This window comes from Folsomia candida, unplaced genomic scaffold (assembly GCF_002217175.1).
Source record: "Folsomia candida strain VU population unplaced genomic scaffold, ASM221717v1 Fcan01_Sc004, whole genome shotgun sequence".
In the NCBI taxonomy this organism is placed as follows: domain Eukaryota; kingdom Metazoa; phylum Arthropoda; class Collembola; order Entomobryomorpha; family Isotomidae; genus Folsomia; species Folsomia candida.
In genome coordinates this window covers 10,037,827-10,057,897 of record NW_019091196.1, presented here as the reverse complement: position 1 = coordinate 10,057,897, position 20,071 = coordinate 10,037,827, and the positions used below count along the sequence as shown (strand labels likewise).

General features: G+C 36.5%; 4 protein-coding genes across 5 annotated transcripts; 2 read left to right on the top strand and 2 right to left on the bottom strand.

The window, feature by feature from the left end:
* Positions 1-5,462: 5,462 nt before the first annotated feature.
* Positions 5,463-9,339, bottom strand: LOC110849198. Its single transcript, XM_022096573.2, has 10 exons — positions 9,201-9,339; positions 7,657-7,983; positions 7,499-7,566; positions 7,174-7,416; positions 6,982-7,099; positions 6,713-6,917; positions 6,477-6,638; positions 6,164-6,393; positions 5,853-6,084; positions 5,463-5,775 (listed from the first exon to the last, which is right to left on the bottom strand). Exons 1-10 carry the CDS (start codon positions 9,276-9,278, stop codon positions 5,615-5,617), a joined length of 1,824 nt encoding a protein of 607 aa, XP_021952265.1. The 5' UTR covers positions 9,279-9,339; the 3' UTR covers positions 5,463-5,614.
* A 238-nt stretch (positions 9,340-9,577) lies between these two features.
* Positions 9,578-13,863, top strand: LOC110849291. Of its 2 annotated transcripts, XM_035850831.1 has the most exons (13): positions 9,578-9,705; positions 9,772-9,814; positions 9,890-9,916; positions 10,018-10,052; positions 10,129-10,226; positions 10,292-10,320; positions 10,444-10,575; positions 10,659-11,311; positions 11,363-11,866; positions 11,927-12,025; positions 12,137-12,279; positions 12,359-12,597; positions 12,681-13,863. In XM_035850831.1, exons 1-9 carry the CDS (start codon positions 9,671-9,673, stop codon positions 11,433-11,435), a joined length of 1,125 nt encoding a protein of 374 aa, XP_035706724.1. In that variant the 5' UTR covers positions 9,578-9,670; the 3' UTR covers positions 11,436-11,866; positions 11,927-12,025; positions 12,137-12,279; positions 12,359-12,597; positions 12,681-13,863. The 2 variants fall into 2 exon arrangements, with proteins under 2 accessions (XP_035706724.1, XP_021952386.2); XM_022096694.2 differs by having other exon boundaries at positions 10,292-10,575.
* Positions 13,864-14,064: 201 nt separating this feature from the next.
* On the top strand, positions 14,065-15,616 carry LOC110848696 (1,5-anhydro-D-fructose reductase). The gene is made up of 5 exons (XM_022095969.2): positions 14,065-14,222; positions 14,306-14,497; positions 14,569-14,759; positions 14,822-15,094; positions 15,167-15,616. The coding sequence occupies exons 1-5, from the start codon at positions 14,178-14,180 to the stop codon at positions 15,471-15,473; spliced, it is 1,008 nt and encodes a 335-aa protein (XP_021951661.1). The 5' UTR covers positions 14,065-14,177; the 3' UTR covers positions 15,474-15,616.
* LOC110848695 lies at positions 15,552-17,943 on the bottom strand. The gene is made up of 7 exons (XM_022095968.2): positions 17,508-17,943; positions 17,243-17,433; positions 16,989-17,166; positions 16,637-16,918; positions 16,400-16,564; positions 16,141-16,319; positions 15,552-15,968 (listed from the first exon to the last, which is right to left on the bottom strand). Exons 1-7 carry the CDS (start codon positions 17,566-17,568, stop codon positions 15,942-15,944), a joined length of 1,083 nt encoding a protein of 360 aa, XP_021951660.1. The 5' UTR covers positions 17,569-17,943; the 3' UTR covers positions 15,552-15,941.
* Positions 17,944-20,071: the final 2,128 nt, after the last annotated feature.

Below are 20,071 nucleotides of genomic sequence, written 5' to 3'. Positions count from 1 at the left end.
GATTTTAGACTACATGATTTCGTAGACAGTGACAATTTCTTCAAATTTTGCAGTGTAAGTGCTCTTTTGAATTGAAATAGTGTTACCATCCGATTTGAGGCTTCACTGTTCAATATTTTATCAACCACATTTGTCCCAAAAATGTCTGGACTACTCTTTGCATAATTCATTTGAGGTAAGCTGAGCTCTTCGAGATGGGTGAACGTCTCACAAATTGTTTTCATTTGCCGTTGCGTTAGTGCATGTCCGAGGCATAAAACTTTAAGATTATCTTTTGGAATTACGGACACGTCGACGATTTTTATACCGCAAACTAACACTTCAAGTCTCTCCAAATTGTTGCACTGTTCCACCCAGTGGCACCAAAATGGACCAGGACGATCTTGTTGTTTACAATCGCAGAAACATCCATCGAGCAGAACGGATTTCAAAGTGGCCGAACACTGGCGAAGAATTGCAGGGACGCTGAGGAGTTAATCAGTATCAGATTTATTTCTAAATAATTAAACTAGGTTAAGGGCCCGGGGGAAGATTTACTTTCGAAAATTGATTTTATGTTAGCAACAATAATTGCTAGGAATCTAAGATTATTTATCACTCTATAAAGTTACGACCACGATTAATTGACACCGTTTCTATGGCACGTCCAAAAGCTTCTGTTTGATCACTTTTCCCTCAAGTTTTTGAAAAAAGGTTGTTTTCTTTTGTTCCATGGATACTCAAAATGCAATTCATGCCATCAATTTTGCAATTCTAAGCCAATTTGTGCTCTCTTTATGACCAAATATCTCCACTGCACAAGAGGGCACATTGTCAAACAAAATGTACGTAAAATCTAAAGATATGATTAACAAATTAAACATAATTTGAAAAATGTGCCCTCTTGTGCATTGCTGAATTTTATTGTCAAAGTTGACGTGATTTCTAAGCAACTTCCCCCAGGCCCTTAAGCCTCTATGGTATGACGCGTTCCCGCCTCGTCTCATGTTCCCCCTTAAAAATGTACATCATGCTTCCTTATGGAGACCTTAAAATCCCTACCTCTCCGTTAATCTCGAATGAAATTTAAATGTGACTACTTTAAAAAATTCTATATTTTCAACTTTACAAATCTCAGGCAGCCGATTGTTGAAAAAAAATTCCTTAACTGTAAAATGCAGCAAACTTTGAAGGAAGGAAATTTTTTTTCAACAATCGGCTGCCTGAGATTTGTAAAGTTGAAAATATAGTATTTTTTAAAGTAGTCACATTTAAATTTCATTCGAGATTAACGGAGAGGTAGGGATTTTAAGGTCTCCATAAGGAAGCATGACGTACATTTTTTAAGGGGGAACATGAGACGAGGCGGGAACGCGTCATACCATAGAGGCTTAAACTGGAAATTCAAAGGATACGTACGTCCTCCAAACTGGCATATTTTCTCTGCGAATTTTATGTAATTCCAAAGTGTGGAGAGATACTTGTGCCCGAAAGAGTTGCAATTCTGATGCAATAATAATTAGAAAATTATGAACATATAACTTACAAAATTGTTAAAATAAGCCGAACATACCCAAATTTTTCCTCTTTTGCCCTTCACTACGCAAAGTATCGATATTGAGATGAGTCAACTTGTCAACTTTTCCCAAGCCCTCCAAGACATCGGCGTAGAGGACAGGGTCGAGCCTGTGGTCAACTTGCATGAACATCGGGGAAGCGTCATCCTCTTCGTTGTTATTATTGTTAATTTTTCTGTCAAAGTGATTGGAGGGGATGAAAAATGAGGAAGATATAGTTCTCTTGACCTCAGTCAGCATTGGGTGTCGTCCAACGAACGAGTACACGTCAGCGTACAAGGTCAAATCGTCATCATTCTTCATTGAGATGGAAATCTTGCCAAGGTTTGGATACGTTTGGCTTAAAATATCTTGAATGGCGGGGAGACCATGAGTTTCTTCCACAATTAGCTATGCATATTAATTAAATGCTAATTACTTAATTACCATAATTTAATAAAAATTCATTCACCTCCAAACATTTTAATCTTGAAAATTCCAACTTTCTCAAAAATGAATTATCTCTCTTGATATCTACCAGTGCACTCGATGCCACTGTGAGTCGTTTCATGGAAGAAAATTCAGTAAATAATTTCTCCAGTTTGTCCGCGGGCAAGATTTCCAGAGATGACAATGATGGGGTTGTGGGAGGTTGGAAGGATTTGATATTGCTAAATGAAGGGGAGCAGTGATGATGGTCGGAGAGGAGTGTGACCGCTTCGGGGTCAATTTTCCATCCATTTGGGGGATATGGTTGGGAAAAGTAGCCGATGACTAGTTCTCCAACTTTGTGAGATCTTATAAATCTCTAAATACAAAACGAATTTGCGATAGGTACAGCATTATAGATTTATATAATCGATACTTATAATTAACTAGCCTGCAAGTAACGATAACTTTGCTCGTTGAGGATAACTTTGAGGGGGAGAACTTGGTCAATGATCCGTTTCCAAGTTTTACAAACTGTTCGAAGCTTTAATTGTGTGCATTGGTCGAGCAAGGTGAAGATTTTGTCCCTCACCTGAAGTAATAATAATAATAAAGTTCTGGAGAAGGTTTCAAATTTCACATATTACTAATAATTCTGTTACCGTCTCTGGCGATTTGTGGATCAAAGTTTTAAATTGAGTTTTCATTATTTGGATACTAATTTTAGATAAAGAATTTTATGTAATCCAATAATTTAGTTACAAATCGTAATACTAATTACAGCCAATTTTAGTTAATTAAAATTAAATTAATTATTTCACCAAACCCAAGTTTGACATTTACGAATTATAACGTAACGACAGTTCCTAGGACATTTCAAAAACCTTCATTTTCGGAATATTTCGGTCCTCCTTGCGCCAAAATTGTCACACAGTAGGCGAAATTGATTAGGATTTTGCAGTTACAAATTATGCAGATTTACGCTACTCATGAAATAATCACTTCCATCCGATGGTAATAATTGTTTACAATGAAAATTCTTATAAATCGTAAATAAATAAGCTTGTTTGAATTTATTTAGTACAAAAAGTTTGCATGAAACTGAAATTTTGAACTAGTTGCATCATCAAGAGACACCGCACCCCCACCAGAATTACCAGTGGTAATTTACCGCTACAATCTATCCAATTCTAGTCTCCTTCTTTCAATCATGATCTTCACGTAGCACGCGTCTTTGGGGTCGCTCGGGTCACGATCGCCAACATCAAGTCCTTGCGTGTATGAGATGATTTTCCTATAATAATTTTAAATTTCAATCAGTAATAATTACAAAAAATTAAATAGCCTATTGCAAATAGGCTAACCTAATCCTCTTCCAGGAGGAACATCTTTTCGTGAGAACCAATTTTTGTAGTTTAGGCAATTTCACAGCCGATTTAAAAATCCCGATCGATGTCTTTGGAATGGTCCGATCAAATTGTGCCCTATCTTGGGGCAAGTACCATTCCACCAATTGTGTCATATTTGTAGCGATGAATTTAATTTGATTTGCACTCAGACCATGGCCCAAATGCAAAATTTTCACCGTTGCAACCGGAAGCAACTCTACGTCAACTATTTTCACCCCACAAATTGTAATTCGGATATCTTTCAAATTTTTAGCGAATTGAAGGACACGACACGAAAACTCGTCCAGTGGTCTAATAAAAACGCAAGATTGAGGAATGTGTAAAATAATAAATGTTCAAATGGTTGATAGTTGCCTATTTTCAGGACAAATACACCCGTCGCAATGAATCGAGTTTAATGTTTTTGAACATTTCTGCATGAGTTGAACTCCTGCCTCCCACACGCCAAAATTTGATCTGTAATTAATGCGTTCCTTCTTAAATTTGAATTGAGACACGTCCTTAATCCCAATTTTATGCACACCCACCTGCTTAAATTTTCAAGTTTGAGGCAAGTCAGGCGTTCTTGATGGTTCATAAGTTGTACTCCTGCAGAATAATTATTTAATTATTTACATGTATCCACCAGTCAGCTAATAAGTAATTGATAATAATTTACCATATAAAAATCGTGACCTTGCTTCGTAAAAAGTTGGCTTAAACGTAAATTCGGACAATTGTACGTTCTTCAGCTTACTCATCGTATCTTGAAACACGTGGACGGGGATGGAATGGTCGAGATCGAAAATGAATGGAGGCATGATGTTCTCATCCGTCAGGTTGGAGTACACAAGCTCAAAACTGGTCAAAGTTTTACAGTGTCTTCCTACAAATTGGAACACTTGCTTATAATATGGCGGATGGTGGAGGAGGATAGTTTCACGATGGTATTCGATAGTCAATTTCAGCCTTTTCAATTTTGGAAACATATTCCCCATCGTTTCCAAACACATGCAATATCCTCGACCGTCTTCGTTGCAGCCAAAGATCTAATTTTTGCATGCAGGTATTAGCAAATAAGTTTCCTGAATTATTTTCAATATAAACAAACCTCTAGAGAAGTTAGATTTGTGAAGTTGGTCGTATTGAAGAGCGAGGGTAATTCTGAAGACATCAATGCTCCTGAATTTAATATTAGGCCACCTTCAATGTTTCTGTATTCAAAGAGCAACATGTTCAAATTGGAGTTTGAGATTCCTAAGGTTTTTCTTAGTGTGGGATCTTCTTCCATCATCATTGTCATGTGGATTGGGACGTTTTGACTGTGGAACTCCAAACTTTGTGCCATTAGCCCGATTCCTTTCAACGGATAGCAGAAATCCATGAGTTTGGTCACGACTAAAGTATTTGCTGTGTATCCTTTTTCTGTAAAGTTTAAAACTGATTGGACGGATTCGTCACAAAGTTCGGGATACCAGGCGACGAGAGGGTCGACGAGTTGGAGCCAACGACGACAGACGAGTCGAGATGCCCGTTTGGAGGAGAGGTCAAGTCGTTTGAAGATGAGAGAGGTTATCTCAGAGGGGATCAGCATGTAGAAAATCTGGGAGAGTTGATCGTCTTCGTCTTCCTCGTCGTCGGACATGATGAGATCTTGCGACTTTTGTTCCTGGACAGCATTCTCTAAATGGGGATCGCTTTCACTATCCTGACCATTCCACCACTTGAGATTCATCTCCGATTCCGTGTTCTCTTCACTGTCTGCCTCCGAGTGAAGGGAGTCGTCGTCATGTTGGTCTCCATTAATGACGAGTAGGGGTGATGGTGTGGAATTGTCCATGTCTATAGTGTTGCATTTTAAATATATTTTTTGTGTGATAAACCCTTTATGCAACGAAATATCTTTGACTTTTAAGTATCTAAGGGCTACTACAATTACTAATCAAGTAAATTATATTTCATTTTCTCATCAGTTGGATTAATTTTTTTTACGTATTTTCAACTGTGTGATCCATTTTTGTGTGAAAATGCCGATATGCTAACATGGTCCTCATGTATGTACGTCTCTAAACATGTCGTTAAAATCTCCCACAAATTGGTGAATCAGAAGTTTTTGCATACAAGTTATTTATTCAACGCCACTTGCAAAAAGGCACACGGGAAAATAATTGATACACACTAGTCAGTCAAATTCACGAAAAAATGTTGTATGTAAAACATTAGAAAATAGTTCATTAATTTGTTAAACCGGTAGTTGAAAATTTATGACTCAAAATTATATTGGAACATGCTTCGATTGATTGTGATCATTTGATATTTTGGGCCAATTTCCATTTCCTCTGGACATTTCGTAACGACAAGTCCAATATTTCGTACGGAAAACTTCTTAACTTTCTTCCACTCTGTTGCTTTTGTGTACATGACTAGAAGCCAGAAAAATACACAAGTATGATTAACTGTACTTGAGTAATTGACTTATAGACTTGAGAATAAAACTTACCTAGATTCGTAAGTGCAGGTAAATTTTTCAGTATTTTCAAAAATTGGGTAAACGTCATGGCTGGAATAGGAGAATCGGCTTCAGACTTCTTGGGACGGATAATCAGCTTTCGCAATTCTTTAAAATGACCATCGGCAACGAAGGCGAGCTGATCTCGATCCAGGTTCAAATCCAAAATTTGTAAAGATTGTCGTGGGATGTGTTGAATGTCACCAACAATGAGTCCACACACCTACATACCAATAAATATCGAAACAAAGGAGTAAATACACTGTGATTTGATTCGGGAGAATTAAAAATAACAAACCAACCGATAATTGCAAATCTTTCAAGTTGCGGCAGGAATGCAAAGCAGTGCAAGAATAATGTTCCATGATACCGTCGGATGGACAGAAACATCCTTGAATCACAATTGTTGTCAGTGTGGATGAACATTGTGAAATTGCAGCTTTAACATGCGTCCACATTGTTTTATTACATCGATGAAGATTCGGTATTTTCAAAACGGTGAGATATTTCTGACTTTCAAGCAGAGTGCATGCTGCAAAAAAAGATTATAAAGCCAAATATTGTAGAAAGTAAGAAATAAATTTTAATTAAACTGATTGATATAAGTATTAATACCCAAAGTGAATCGATTTTGCCCTTCGTAGACGGTTGGTGCCATTACAAATTTATCTAGCCGAACAGATGTCAATTCCGTCTTCAACTGTAGAAATTCTTCAGCAGACATTTCGAGGTCCTCAGTTAGGTCAGCCGCCATAGGCTCTACGTATCCTCCAGTATCTACAAACACATTGCCCGAATGACGTAAATGGTGTTACTGAAGTCAAATAAATACTTTATTGTAAAATTCTTACTAAAATCGACATGAAAATCCCTCAGTGTCTCCTTATGTCGGACGCAGAACTGGAAAATGTTTTTGTAATATGGAGGAAGTTCAATCAGTTCGCCGTCCACGTCAAAGAAAATGCTCGCTCGCAACTGCACGAGGCTGGGATACGTATTGTCGATCGCTTTAAGACAAACATCGAATCCAGGTCCGTCAGTATCCAGCGTCGAGATCTGTATAATCAAAGCAATTTCAAGCAAACAGTATAAAGCGAGGAATAATAAGGTAAAACTGTACCTCCAACGACTTTAACATGGGCAAATCCATCGATTGAAACGAAAGTTTGTCCGCTTCATTCAAGGCCATGCTGTGTAAGTGTATTTCTTCCACATTCTTCAGTTCCAGCATCATATTTCTGCACACACCGACATAAAGTTCAAATTTCGATGCAATTCTTATTACAATAATTTATATTACCAACTTGCATACCTCAGATTATCTGACGAAATCCCCCTGTACTTTTTCTCGCCTCTATCTTTAAACGGGAGAAAATGAATGGCTCTCACTTTAACAAATCCCATTCCACTCTCGGGGTAGACAAAGCCTTGAAGTTTGGATACATTGAGCTCGTCGATCGGGTAGCCTTTTCGAATAAATCTTTTGAGCTCCTTAATTCCATGGTCATACAGGTAAGGTTTCCATTTCAAGGTTGAATCAATCAGCTCTGCCCATCTAAATCCATAAGTTGTAATTGAAATTAATTTCCTAGTCTATTTTGCCACACTTTTAATCATAATAAAGGTCAAAACGTTACCGTTTTGAAACCAGGCGTGCCTCCTCGCGTTCCTCAGTATCCAATCGATTAAAGATCAATCGTGTAATCTGTAACCCAGAAGCAAAAAATGTTTTCTGTGTGTCTTACATATTTCTTATGCTTACTTTTCTACTACCAGTAATAATAAATTAACCTACATCGCCTGGAATTAGAATTTCAAATATATCCTTGAGCATTTTTCCATCCGTTTTTTCAGCCACTGCAACTTCTGTCCCAGTAACGGGTTCAGCACATTGTTCTTCTTCTTGGTCATGGTCTAACATTTCTTGGTCTTGGTCATGGTCCGACATTTCTTCTTCTTGGTCATCGTCTGACATGTCTTCAAAATCAGAAATTACAGAATCCTCCATAGCTTCCGGCGAATCTTCATCCACCTTGGAAAATGACTCATGCTGCTGCTGTAGTTCCTGATGCTGCTTCTTCTCCATTCTTTTACGCCGAATCCCAAATATGTTTGAAAGAAACTAAGAATTTAGATAAAATACATTTCAGATTTATAATTTTAAAATTGAATTATTAGATGCACTTGTTGAGAATTTTGAAAAATTAATCAGGGATGAGATATAAATTTGTATCAAAAGTGTAGTCATGGCTCACATGTATTTAGATAATTTAACGCCATGAGAGAAAATCTGGAGGTCAATGAAACTCAAAACTTTTCACTCGATTTTTGCAACTTTAGTTTTCTTATTTTTAGTAAAAGGAAATATTTAATTTTATTATAATGTTCAAACATAAGCATGAAAATGGTGACATGGCATGTATGAATGATTTTTAATGACTTAACTAAAATTCTTCAGTTATAATGTAATTACAATTAACCAGTTTGGATTTAGTTAATAATCGCAAGTAATAAACTATTTATAATGGTCATTCAGGAACATGAAAAATTCTAACTTTTGACCCACCTCTCAAACTCCTCTCGTTTTCAGACAGACTTTCATTGAAAATTTTAATACTATTCATTTGTTATAGAAAAAAAGTCATTTAAAATTGGATAGTGGTTATTATTATTCTGGCATTATGATTATGATTAGGGAGAATATGCATGAATTTACATTTTCCAGTTTTCACCATTTCTGGGGAAAGTAGGGATTTCGATTTCCGGAAGTTGGATGGATCGATAACCCGACGACTTTTTCCGGGGTGGTGAAGATCAAACAAAACGTATAAGATATACATAGGAATGTCGATACTATTTTGTTACGCAGTTCAGCTTGTACATCTCTTGAGATTCGATATTTTTACAAAATAATTAAAATACCAATTTGAAAATGGACGACACATTTGACGAGTCGGATGACCTAACAAATGCAAATAATATTTTGGAACAAACCTTGGAGCGACCTGCTGCCGAGTATCATATCCAAGCGCATTACCAACCACGTAAGTCTATTAATCCGACTAAGTAATTTAATTAAAGTTAAATAACTAGAAAAGTTTTAAACATGTTTAAACATATTTATAGCCGACCAAGCAAACTTTTGGATGTTTTGCATGATTGGAATGGGCTGCGCATTTGTGATCTTTGTCATTGGAAGTATCTACTTAATGTGGTATGTTTATAGTACTTATGCACGATTAATTAATCAAACAGTAAAAAAAAACTTATAAACGATGAATTTGACAATTAATTATAACATAACAAATAACAATAACTAACAACCTTCATCCTACTTACCTGTCGCAGCAAAAGCCAAAAGAACAGCCAGCCAACCCCCATTCGTCGCCACCCTACCAGCAAAAGTCGCGGAGGCATTGGGGAAAGGTCAGCAGTGAGAGAACACCTCTAATCAATCAGCGACCAAATCCTATTCTTTGACCTTTGACCCCTCAACAATTTATTTTAAAATACTCGGAAACTTTTACTAGCAAACGTAGTAATTGGTTGAGATTAAAATTAATTATTGAGATTATTGAAACTTTGTTGAGATTACAAGAGCACGCACCCGCACCCTAGAAACTTTGAGTGTAAAATAAAATAAACTTTATCTGCAACTCTGTCATCATGATACTTCTGAGAAGCCGGAAATAAAACCAAGTCACAACCTGTACAAACGAAACTTGACAGCGTTCAGGTTCAGCCTTGTTTCACACTAAGCACTGAATCTAGCTGCTTACTTACTTTCATACTTATTTGTCAGAAATAATATGGAGGATACGACGTATAACCCATGTCTCTGTTTGTAAGATATATATATCTTACAATTAGATATATGTAAATATATGTATTATACTTCTCTTATCCATAGATCCGTACGGACCGGATCGTTTCTAATTTCCATAATTGATGTAGTAAGATAACCAAACCAAACTAAATTTACAACTTGGTCGTCAGTAATAAGACACGAAGATAAATACTTTATGCAGATTTATGGAGCAGGCTATATCGGTCGGGTATTTAACAATATGTCAAGAAAATTTGCAATGCAAAAAAATATTTCTTGCATTTTTCACCTGATTTGGATAAGAAACTTTTAACTAAATCATATATGTAGGTCTTCCTCTTACGAGATATGGTTGGGACTTATCGGTACAAATATGTATTTTCATAAGTATGTAAAATCACTCCAAAAATGTTTACCTTTCTTATAAAATTCATGATTTAGGGATTTCTATCCTCAAATGTTAAACACCACTTTAATGTCAACGGTCGTAAGTCGGGATGAAGTCCAATTTGCAAACTATGGCTTGACTATATTTTCAGGTGCTATATTTTGCGAGTTAATAATATTTCTTCAGGTTGACGATGATGATATCCTATATTTTCAGGCATTGCTCTTTTTATCGGGACGCGGTTGGTGAGAAGAATATTATTATTTATTTTACAAAATACAACAATTTCTTCCCTAACAATGAAGTTAGTACGGATTGTTATTGTTATTAAAATAAATGTACAAATAAATTGCATAAACCATACACAGGCTTCGGGAAAGGCGTTGCGGGCATGTTATATTTGGCTAGTTTGTCGCCTCTATCTCACCCTCGTCTTTAGCATGCTGTGCTATGTCCTGATTGGAAGTGAGAATGAATTGTATGAAATATATGGGATCGAGGTATATGGATTGAATTTCATATGATGATGCAACTTAACGACATGATAATAAGAATGAATATAATATCGCATATGATTAACCAGGTCGTATTCTTCCTCCTTTTGCACGCTTACTTCTTCGTCGTCGTATTCATCTTTACAAAACAGCTCCGTATGGATATCAGGATTATTAAGATGTCAGCAAAATCAAAACAGCAAAGGACTCGAGTCCAACTAAAACTTGGGAAAGCATTACAAGCTCAAGACATACATAAGGCGAATTTGCATGAATTTTGTCCTGAGCTTTATCTCAAAACTTTAGCCACTTATCGGAGGAATAGCAGAGAATCGGTGAGGTATTTAGAGCCACGCCGTGGTGACGATGAGGAATGGTCGGAACAGCGGTACAGATCAATTTTATCAGGAAATGTGTCACCGTCGGGGAGTTTGATGAGTAATTTGAGTCTGAATCCGTCCGTTTTTGAGACTCCTTCGAATTTGAAGGTGAATGCTGGGAAATCAGGTCAAAGAAATCCGTCGCCCACAACAGCGGCACAACAAAAGCAACCTCAGGTCCATTCTGTACTGAAACCGGGGGTGTATAAAACCGGAACTGATCCTGAAGTTGAGGGGAAACGGCGTCTCAGATTTTCAGAAGCAGCTCCTGCAACTACGACATTACCGAGAGATATGGAACAAGATATTTTAAGAGAAAATTTAATGTCAAGGAATCCTGCTGCCAGCAAGTTTAAGAAATTGTGAGAAATTGTCATGAAATTATGAACACAAATTGAAAAGTTTTTTTGTAGGTATTTAAATAACGAGTTCATCATCATACTCCCAAAATCCAGCAGGTCTAAATCTAAGCACGATTTTGAATAAAGGAAATGAAATACTTTTGTACAGTTGAGATATGCACAACAACGGTTATTTAATAAAATTGCCCTGGTTTACTAAATCTTTGTGATGATTTTAATTAGCACATTTTTCCTGTTGTAGTACTAAAATCGGATTGAGTAGTCGTTGATCTCTTTGACTTTGTTGTTCCGTTGCGTTGCGCTTTTTAGTTCATTCCACACATCATCTGAATTTGTTTCAAAGAATTTCTTTCAAAATGCACCCCAACATAATTTTGTTATTTTTATTTCTTACAATATTCTTAATGATTTCAAATACACAAGCAGAATCGGTACAACGTGATGTTGAAACTTTGCCAAAAGTCTCATTTCTTAAAACAAACTTGGAAAATAAAATTGTTCATAGAACTTCAAGAGCAGGGAGACAACCGGCAAGAAAGAAAAGGCGAAAAACATGTAAAAATTTACGAATTTAAATTTATTGGTAAAATATTTCAGCTTTTTGTTAAAATTTAGCTCAAGCACGCTCTCCGATCCTTAGACGTCAGGATGCTGGACAACAGGGACCAGGGTTAAATATCACCTCTGTCTCACCAATCGAACTATCTTTGGGAGGTATATACATATAAATATGACTTCATTAATAAATTACTTACTTGATATTATTATGTACATTAGGCTAAATGAGTTTATCTAAATTTCATTGATTGACATTGAATTTGACAGGTCTCACCGGATTGCAAGGCCTTCCTCCATTAAGCATTATCCAATTTGTGAAACTTCTCGTGGCAGTGACCCCATTTATCATCCCCCTCGTTTTCGTCCCAATACTTATCTTCACCGTGGGAATGTTCATGATTCCTGTCCAGGTGCGTAAAATTCATGATAAGTCACTGCATGCATGTATAATTTTCATTCAAATAAGCGAACTTAATTGCTTAATTATAGAAACCAAGTCTTTTCGTGGGTGATGGTCCAGTTAAGAGGAGTTGGACCTCTCCCAGCCGTATTGTCCCGACGTTGACAAATGTTGCAAGAAATTTTATAAATTTTGAGGAATGTTTTGAAAGATTGGTGTGTGAAGTTGGAGAAAAATACTTGGAAAATCATGTCGGAATGGATGGTAAAAACGGCAAGGTGTCATCATTATCATCAAATAGTATTGATTACCGAAGTATAATTGGAAGGTGCATTTGCATAAGAAAGCTAATTACTGAAAAGTTATAACTAAAAGTTACAAAATTTCACACTTATTTTGACAATTTCATAGGATGACGAACCAGTTTAATCATCCACTAATGAGACGAATATCAACTGGTCTTCGCATCCCAAAGAATTCTTGCAGAGAGAAAACGTGCAGTTTGATATCATTTTTACAAATATCGTTCAATATGTGAAACACTAATTTGGTGATTTGATAAACATAGTTTAATCCTGACCTCCAATAATAAGATAAATAAATTTAAATTATTTAAATGCACATTTTTCACATGTAATCTAATTACCATACATATACAAATCAGTATGCAATCAATGCCCGTTATTTGTTCTCACCTTTTCTCATCATGGAATCGGGTCAAATTATTTAACGGACCGAATTTATTTTTTCATTAGATGATACAAGTTAATTATTTGTCGTTAAAGAAGATCATCTTAGGAATACTTACATACTTGCAATTTACGTAGTATAATTTCAAATCTACTGCAATCAGCAATTATGCCTTCTTATTTTCTTGCATTTTTTCTTTTCAAAAGTTCTTTCTGTCAAAATTTGTACACTCATCAAGGATTCAACTATTTAGATCCAGCATGGACAATTCCAAGAACACAAGATTATTCCATAATTAATAATCCACCAAGGTCAGAAAATGAAATCTTGTTACCATCATGGAGGAGAGAAAATGAAGTTGAACCCCCAAAACCACCCACGCACCAAGTGTCAATAACTACAGAAAAACCACCCGAAAATGTCAAACAAGACGACAAGAAACCTGAGGATGAAAAAGAAGACTCGAAAATGAAGGAAGAACCAGAAATGAAAGAAGAACCAGAAACTAAGAAACCAGAAGAACCGAAGAGTCCATTTGACGAATTGGCATCAGACATAAGTCGTCCCGAATTTTATCTCCCAATCCTCAACGACTTGACCTTTATTGGCCTCATACTTCTCTTCATGCCGGTCATCATTCCATCAATCATCATCCCGTTAACGTCCTACGCCGTCGGAAGCCTCTTCATACCTGTCGTCAGGTTAAATTATTATGTCAACCATGTTCTCAATCCAAATCCTATTCCTTAATTTATGAAAATAATTTACGTAATTAATGTGATTGAGTAGTTTGTATCAATTGTATCAATCGGTGACATATGTCTGTGTCTCGATTTATGGCTGCCCAGGTGCAAATAATTAACCAAAAAAGGATGGAATAAAAACGTTTACATGTTGATTTCAAGAGCAAACTGCGTCATAGGTCATTGAGATATGTCACTAATCATTAAGCCATCATCTAATCATGCCCTTGTGACTGAAGTGGGTTGTAGAATTCCATTATTTGCATGTCGTCATTAACATTAACATGAATTGTGGCATAAAATATGCATGAAATGTGCGATATGGTGTGCACCTTGCACACCATCCAGATACATAAAGTATTTAAACCCGGCGAGTTGGATTCTCTGGCTGGATTTTGACACGGCACTCTCCGAGATCAACACAACCTACGTATTTTTTGCAGCAAAAAATTGCAACTTTTTGCACAATTTTAATATGAAGACCTCATTGAAGCTGAACAATGGGAGTGAAATGCCCATGGTAAGTTTTCCACACGTCAAACTAGAATGCATGCATTATTTTAGCGTCATTAGCTTAATAATTAATTACTGATTGTTGTGCAGGTTGGTTATGGAATGTGGCAATCTGACACTCCTGAAGAACTTGAATCTGCCCTGAACACGGCCCTTGCCGTCGGTTATCGTCACTTTGACACGGCGTGGGGTTATCGAAATGAAGACGTGTTTGGGAGAGTATTAAAGAAGTGGTTTGCTGAGGGCAAGGTCAAAAGGGAGGAGTTGTTCATCGTGACAAAGGTGACACAAATTCCTGGATTAATTAAGTACGGATGTATTAACAATTTTGTAACGTCTTTAATTTCCTTTAGCTCCCACCCACTGGAAACCACCCTGACCGCATTGAGCTCTATCTTCTCGACTCCTTGAAGGCCCTGCAACTTGACTATGTCGATCTCTACCTTATCCACAATCCGGCTACCATTAAAACACAACCAGATGGATTCACTCCAGTCAGAGATGCGAATGGCAGGATTGTTGTCGACACGTCGGCTACTTTGGAGTAAGTTGGACCTTCAATAATTAAGCCAAGGTGAAGTTCTAAAATTGAGTTAATTCATTCAGGCAAAGTTGGTGGAAACTGGAGGAACAAGTGACTCTTGGACGTTGTAAAGCGATCGGGTTGAGCAATTTCTCCCCAGAACAGGTCATCCGAATTTGCAAATGCGCAAAATCCATTAAGCCAGCTAATCATCAGGTAGAACTTAATGCAAGTTACCCAAGAAAGGAATTGCGAAAAGTGTGTGCCGCTAACGGCGTCACGGTCACTGCTTTCGCCCCGCTAGGCTCCCCTGGCAGAAAAATTTACAAGGGATATACGGCAACTGGAGCGGATTCGTGAGTGCAAATTACAAAAAATACATACTATAATCAAAGAAATTCTAACTTCCAAATTGTTCCAATTTTCAGGATCGTTCCCATCCCACCCCTTTTGACTGATCCTGTCGTCACCCGCATTGCTGGAAAACATGGAAAAACTCCAGCTCAAGTTTTGCTCCGATTTCTTGGACAACTTGACATTATTACACTGGCAAAGAGTGTGAATGCGGATAGAATCAAGAGTAATTTCGCCCTCACTGGGTGGGAATTAGACAGTCAAGATATGGCTGATTTGGATGGATTGGATCTCAAAGTGGAGGGAGGTACGTGGGGATTCGATTGGAAGAATGCATTAGGAGGGATTGAAGATCATCCAGAATTTCAGTTGGCTGGTTAAACTATGATAACTCATGATGATGATGAAATGATGTTATCTAAAAATTTGTAAAAGTAAATTTTAATCCGAGATAGTAAATACAATGCAAAATTAATTTTTATTAGACACCAAGTTTGAATAAAGTTGAGATTAAACACATAAAATACAATAACTGACATAAAACTTGCATATTTTACTTATTATGTATGCGAGGTGTAAAAGGTAACTGGCATGATGAGCTGAACGTTCTTAAATTATGAGCATAATATTCAGACTAAAAATGGACTTTATGTATACCGTAATAATATTTTCTTTAAAAATAATTACGGTTAAAGCTTAGAGTATCTAATCATAATAACTGTGATTACGATATTATTGCTAGATACTCTAAGGGTTAAAGTTTGTATAAAAAAAACCGTAAAAATAAAACATCAGATCACAAAAAAACATCTAAATTATATAAATGACACGACGACCTTAGTTTGGATCTCAATCCAGCGGAACAGCAAACGCCAACTGATAAAAATTTACAAAACACAAAAACTTAAAAATAATGACCAGCTAAATAGATCACAACAATTTAGTACAATTAAGCTAAATCACAAATAATGCCCTTCACCAATAAGATAAGCTAAAGCAATAAAGGTTCATCATCCCCATCCTCATCGATTGGATAAGCTAAACTCACATTGTCATCCTGCGTCTGTTGGCGTCGAAACATTGGGAATGGCCAGCATCTCAATGACAAAGGGAGCCGGCTTCGAATACGTTGAAATATTTGATATTTCCTACCAAGATACACAGCTCCACTTACAAGGGCGATTAGGACACAGATTATCAAAAGGGCATCCAGTGCTGTGGAGGCGCCTACAATTTAATGTTAGAGCAGTAAAATCAGTAACAAAATTATAGAAATTTCTAGTTTTTACAACAATTTCCTTAATTACCTCCAGTTTCTGGAGTAGGAGTAACAGGGGCGATTGTTGGATGGACGCAAGTGCCATTGGGCGCAGGCACATAGAAATCATTGCATTCACAGACACCTTTCCCATCCTTGTTGACACAGGCCCCACCACTCCCACAAGATAGCATGCTAAAGTCACAAGGCTGGCCTGTAACACATATCATAATTTGGGGATATTAGAAAAATGTGACTTTATACATAAGTATTTACAATTCCCTACCTAATCGATTAGTAGTGTCATTATTATATACTAAACGTCGAGTATGCATTTCTGCAGATGTACTGCGACTAGATCTATGTCTTGAGAAGAGATGCTTGGTCTTGGAGTGATCACAGGCGTTGATATGATGATAAGGCAAGTTTAATAAGGGGAGAAATAAGCAAGAGATTTCGTCTTTGGTTTCACATGATTGGAGACTTGATGTAAAAATATATTGTGGTTTTTCATCATCTTTTGATTTTGACAAGGTGGCCACTTTCAGAACTATGTTCCTGTGTGATACTGCAAAATGTAACAGAGAATTAGTAATTAGTTAGCAACTAAGCTCAAACTATTGGTTTCATATTCATACCTTCACTGATCTTATGTCGACCAGTTTTTCTCGAGACCAAAGGGATTGTCAAAAAGAAATTTTCGCCCAGAAGTGATTTCCCATCCGCTCTAAACTGTACGGACGGTTGTTCTATTTGACAAATGTTTACTTCAATACGAAACCTGAGACTTAATTGATCATCTGATGACTCTTCTTTCTATTGAAAGAAAATCACGATAATCATAATTGATTAAAAATATATCCTATTAAATTATTGAATTATAAACCCTTACATTTGATGATATACACTCTAATCTTCGGCACTCATTTTGAACAGTACAAATCACATTATTTCCAATATCAAATGCTGTCCCAAGTGTTGACGACACTGTCCCTGTCGCAGAGGTCATGGCATCACATAAACTTGCATTTGTCGATAACGTCCCTCGAAAATGTGGAGATTTTGACTTTGATCCAACAATTCCTACGCAATTACAAAATGTATTTCTCAGTCATTCATTTGTTCTAAAATTTCCAGTTAAAATGACAATTATTTACCACCATCACATGACGTCATGCAGTCAAATCCAACAATAAATATTAACAGGTATGAGATCATCTTTAACTATTATACCTCCTGTCGTAAAATAAATATTTATTTATAAAATCTGTGTATATTATCCTCTGACTGATGCGCCACTCCCAAAAACAATGATAAGAAGACGGTTGAAGTAACTTTGCCCAAAGACAGCTCAAGTTAAGCTCCCAAGATTGAAAATGTGGATCATTAACATTATCAAAACTATTATTCACAAGTAGAACTTGATACTTATACGTATTTCTTGGCCTTATCAAAACTATTCAAAACTGCTCAGTGAAAAGGAGTATCAAAATTCCACTTTATAAATGCATAAATAAATAACGAATAATAATAATTTGCAAATCACTCTCGCTCTTTTAGACCGACCTTCGCTATCGGCTCAAGTTCAAGTGAAGTCGGTGGTGACAAATGACGATGCAGCCAAAGGGGCTATTTGATTCAGAAATTCGATTCGATGGAATTTAGTAGAAATTTCGATAACCGATATTTTTAGATAAGCATGGGTGATGAGATAAGGCTGTGTTTGATTGATGCGAGTAATATGTGCTAATTTATGTTGGGGAAATTATTTAACAGGCAGGTAAAAGCAGGTATAGGTGTTGAGATTGGGAAAGTGAAATTCTCCCACAGTTTATTTTAGCGAAAATCTTCCTTTATATTGTGGATTATTGGTTAAAAGTTAATGAATTTTACAATATTACAAGTGTTGATGTACAGTCCTTCAACATAATTTTGAGGACTGAATTCATAATGGGGCTCATGATTACGAATTAATTACAAATGCATTAGTCCATGAAATTTTTCAGAATTTTCAGAAATACTGATTTTGCATATACATACAAAATTGAAATTCTTCCCATATTCATCTAACTATTAGTAGTAAAAGTAATTAAGTCACATCATTATTATGCACCTAGAAATTAGAGTTATATTTATCCTTGAGATAAACACTTTCTTTTTGTATAACACAAGAAAAAGAACTATTTCCTTGCTCTGACCTTCTCATGCCCTTGCCCCTTGTCCTATTCAAACTCATCGTCTCTAACTAGCACTATTACTAAGAGTAAACTAGTCTTTAGCGGTGACACTGAATCTTTATAACAACGTTACACAATGCACACACACAACACACATGGCGTCAATGAATGAATACCCTTCAGAGAGATAGAGAGCAGAGAATGAAGTCATTTTCCGCTCTATGAATACCATTCATCCATTCAGTCCGGACCGGAAACCTGCTTTCTCCCAGTAGCACTGACGTCAATCAAGAAGACGGGAATGAAAGCAGAGAGAAAATTGGAAAGTTAAATTAAATCGTGGACACAACAAGCTCGTTGCAATTGGTCTCGTTTCGTTTCGTTTCGGCAAAGGGCATGAGGGGGATTTGTTGTTCGAGGACTAAAAGATTTGCTGTTGTTTCACTACCTTTGTCTCCACGCGTTCTGCCTTTTTCGCTAATGGAAATGAACTAACGTGATGCTGGTGGGCAGTCATTCAGGTTAATACGGCTTCGGTGAAGATGGAAATAGATCCTTCTTTCTCTTATGTGTACAAAATATATCAAATTTTTGATGCACTGTTTTGTGTACCCCTCATTCTAAGACAATTTTATAATTTATAGGTAAAATTTTATTTTATAATCTTGTCCAACTTTTCTTGAAGGTTGAGGTTTACCCATGAATTCAATATGTTAAAACAAACATATACATTGACGCACATTGATTTGATATTCATCTCAATTCTGTACATATCTAGTTGGTCGTCTTCTTTGTCATTCAAAATACAATTCAACTTCAAAACTTTAACCCACCACTTCAAAAATCCCATTACTTTCCATGTTTGCTTAACCATTGTAGGTGGACTAACAATTCTAATGTATTTCTCAGAATGAAAACCAAGACGGACAATGGCTTCGTGACAATGTACATACATATATTTCTATTCAAGGCGGTATTTTTCATGCCACTGTCAGTCACACATAGACAGAACTTATACGAAAGAAATAAGTAAATACTTTTCCCATCAAAGCAGAATAAACAAGGCCCGAGAGAGATAGCAGACTCGGGACAATATGCAATTGTGAAAAGAAACGCTATCTCTGGTGGGTCAATTTTGTTGTTGTAACGTGACACATACATGGAGAGAGAATCTAAGAGCTCTCTATACTGTCAAAGTCGTACAGAAAAACAACAAGTTGCATATATATACTTTCTCCCCGTTGAAAAAACGTCGTGGGCGAAAGGAGGAGAGATTGAGTGACACTTTGACAGAAGATGTAACGCGATAAGCAAGTTGGGGGAAAATTGTTAGAAATTATATACATGGAGAAAGCTAGGCAGAAAATTCTGTGAATATCTAAACACGATCTGCACAAAGTTGTTTTTGTTGATCAAATCATGTAATTATTCATCATCACGACTGAACTGAACATGTAATATTCACTGTTCATCTCTTATCAACTAGTACAATTAGTCACTCATTCCTACCAAATTATACTAAATTTCGCAACTCTATCATTCCG